At 29.5% G+C, this 3,283-nt stretch overlaps 1 protein-coding gene across 1 annotated transcript in view; it reads left to right on the top strand.

Moving 5' to 3' along the window:
- LOC112467588 (cytochrome P450 4C1-like) overlaps window positions 1–3,258 on the top strand; it is a 6,290-nt gene extending 3,032 nt beyond the window's left edge. Inside the window, exons 8-11 of the mRNA XM_025036273.1 lie at window positions 929–1,103; window positions 1,212–1,391; window positions 1,468–1,626; window positions 2,803–3,258. Of these exons, the coding sequence (XP_024892041.1) occupies window positions 929–1,103; window positions 1,212–1,391; window positions 1,468–1,625 (513 nt within the window). The 3' untranslated portion in view covers window position 1,626; window positions 2,803–3,258. The remainder of the gene's footprint in view (window positions 1–928; window positions 1,104–1,211; window positions 1,392–1,467; window positions 1,627–2,802) is intronic.
- The last annotated feature ends 25 nt before the right edge of the window (window positions 3,259–3,283 follow it).

Below are 3,283 nucleotides of genomic sequence, written 5' to 3'. Positions count from 1 at the left end.
CTCTCACTTAACCCTTTGGACCATCGGCTTAACGTCTCTTTATTTCCGAAAGACGGAGCCCAGTTTGTTCCGCACAAGAGCCTATCTTGCACGGAGGGCGTAGCTTTCGGAAAATAAATTCCATGTTTACATGCTCTAGTGGACTACGGTCTAACAAGTAACACTACCCAAATGCAAATCGCCGATTTTGATAATTTTTGAATATGGAAAACCATATTTACACCCCTTTGAATTTATGGGTATTGATTTAATTGTTTTGTATATAAAGGATTTAGTATTTTCGGCCCGAACCAAATAAAATAGTTGCATCATCAAGAGATATAAAAAATGAAAAATTTTCGACTCGATTCGATCATTTTTAGGGGGTAAACCACCCCCTGTATTTGAAACAAAAATTTAAAAAATGCCCAGATAATTGCAAATTTTATTCAAAAATTTTGAAAAAAATATATGTTACACTCGCATCCAAAACAAAAGTGAGACTGTTTGAGGATTTCAAAGGGGTGTAAATTGTAAATATGGTTTTCCGCCGATAAAAAAAAATACGTATGTCTTATTTTTACGTCTACTATAACATATTCAAAAATTAGCAAAATCGGCGATTTACATTTGGGTAGTGTTACTGTATAAGCAACGTGGACCAAAAATGCCCTTATAAATTTTGTAGCCAAAGATTACTTTTCACAATGTATTTAAAAAAATTTTAAAACAGGTTAGATTTTAAAAAAATTGGTAATGAAAAATTATACACATTGTCGGCATCCCCGAAAAATTAGACAAATTTTGGCACCGGTTTTGAGAAAATCGGTTCATTAATGAATGAGTAGTTCGCGGTGAGACAGACAGATAGACAGACAGACAGACGTCAGGTACTTATTATATATATATAATATTTGCATATAAAAATTTTAATTAATATTATTAATATTTACAGGATCGTGTCAGAAAAGAAGTGGAAACTGCTTTTAAAGAAAATAGACATCAATTTAATAAAGAATTATTAGACAATTTAAAATATTTACATAGATGCATCCAAGAAACTTTGCGTCTGTATCCGAGCGTATTTTTAATATCGCGAGTTGCTGGGGAAGACGTTAAATTACGTATGTATCTAAAATATTTATTACATGTTGCATGATATGTTTTTCAGTTTATAATAAAGTTATTATTATTATTTATTTATTGTATTTTGATTATAATATATTTTTTAGAGTCATATTTAGTACCGGCGGGAACAACTCTGGTCCTTAACATATATGGAGTACACAGGGATCCTAATTTTTGGCCAAATCCTGAGATATTTGATCCCGATAGATTTTTGCCAGAGAGGAAACGAAATCATCATTGCTATTCTCATATACCATTTAGTGCTGGATCGCGTAATTGTCTAGGTAAACTAGGATTTTTTAAATATCTTCTTATATGATTATATTAAGTCGCAAAAAATATACATCAATCAAATTCTAGGCCAGCAATACGCCTATCTACAAATAAAGGCTTTAATAGTTCCTCTGATACAGAGTTATTATTTAGAGCCCATCGATTATTTAAAGAATCTGAGGCTACAGGCTGACTTAGTACTTCGCCCAGCATGTCCACTTCGTGTAAAATTTGTCCCCATTTGAGGCAAGTTAAAGAAACATAATTCTTATTATTAATATATAACTTTTAGAATATAATAGTTACTTATAAATATACTGTAAATAAAGAGCACTCCGCACTGCTCGATCCACACGAGTGTATACGCACTCAAGTATCATATGTAGGATAATGTACATTATGGCTGTCGCGATAAGAGTTGCGCACAATATAAAACAATAATATTATAACAACAGAAAATTAATATACTACCAACGTTATTTTTAAGTCCAAATTACAAGGAATTTTGAACTGTTGCATTGATCTCAAATAAATGTCAGAGTAACATTTGAAAAATATTTTTTGAAACGTTTTTAACATATTTTAACATTACAAAAAAATCATATTACAAAATAATATTTTTCAAATATGTGTATAATATTATTAAAAAACGTTTAAAAAATACACATAAAGTCAATATTTCTAAACGTTAATTTAATGTTCCTTGCTTACTGGGATGTTATGAGTAAAGAAAAAAATTTCCATTCTCTCTCTGAACCTTGTATCTATTAACCTCGAAAAAAATAGTGGTAGTATTATACCTCGAAAAAACCTAAGTAACAAGTGGTAGACGTAATCTTTGTATCTCCAAAAATCTCGAAAAACCTAAGCAGTAGTATTTTTATTTCCAAAAAATTATAACTCAAGTGATACGACACATCACAAAATTACGTTACCTTATCAAAAATGAGTCGCGATTCAAGTGATCTATTATTACAATTACAAAAAAGAAATGATATCTCTTTTTAAATTACAGCGCCAATTACAGAGAACATATTTTTCGAGATACAAAGATTACGTCTACCACTTGTTACTTAGATTTTTTCGAGGTATAATATTACCACTGCTTTTCTTCGATTAGAATAAAAGATTGAATCATGAAGAATTACACAGAGGTAACAGTACAAAATACAAATATTTTATTAAAATATTTAAACCCAACAAGGGAATACAAGGTATTTAAATACAAAGTTTACATATGTATTTTAAAAGATTTAATCGCATCGCAAAAAATTACAGAGGTAACAGTACAAAAAATAAAAATATTTTATTAAAATACATAAATTTTTCTTGTCAAAAAACTTGGCGCTGCTAGAGAGAGAAAGAGAGAGAGAAATGACATTTGTCTTTCGATTTTTAATTACTCTATGTATAAATATACAGATCTAATCATAGCGGACAACAAGGATCTAGGATGTCTCACCAAATCTGGATGCCAAATAGGATGTAACACCAGCAACTGTTGTGATTTGGATAATGAAATATATCAAACAAGCGCATTTGACGAATAATTAGTAAGATCGCTTTACGTTACGTAACAACAAAATGCGATCTCTTATTAATTAGACATTAACTTCTTTATAAATGTATAATTTACTAATCGTTTTAATAATTACTTACTAGTAAATCTGATATTGTCGTGTAACTAAACTCTTATTATATGCTCTCTGATGGTCTTTATATTAATATGTAAATTTATTCATGTGCTGTATAACGTCGTATGTAATGTACACATTTGTATTAGAGTTATAATTTGTACACACAAAGTAGAATTGTAAAACATATCTGGATACTAAAATATAGAAATTATTCGAAATAGTTATTTTATTGTTAGTCAAATTCTAGCGTTCAAATTATTTGAATA

The sequence above is a fragment of the Temnothorax curvispinosus genome, unplaced genomic scaffold, assembly GCF_003070985.1.
Source record: "Temnothorax curvispinosus isolate PA1 unplaced genomic scaffold, ASM307098v1 QBEX01017595.1, whole genome shotgun sequence".
NCBI lineage: Eukaryota > Metazoa > Arthropoda > Insecta > Hymenoptera > Formicidae > Temnothorax > Temnothorax curvispinosus.
This window is presented reverse-complemented; position numbering and strand designations above follow the sequence as displayed.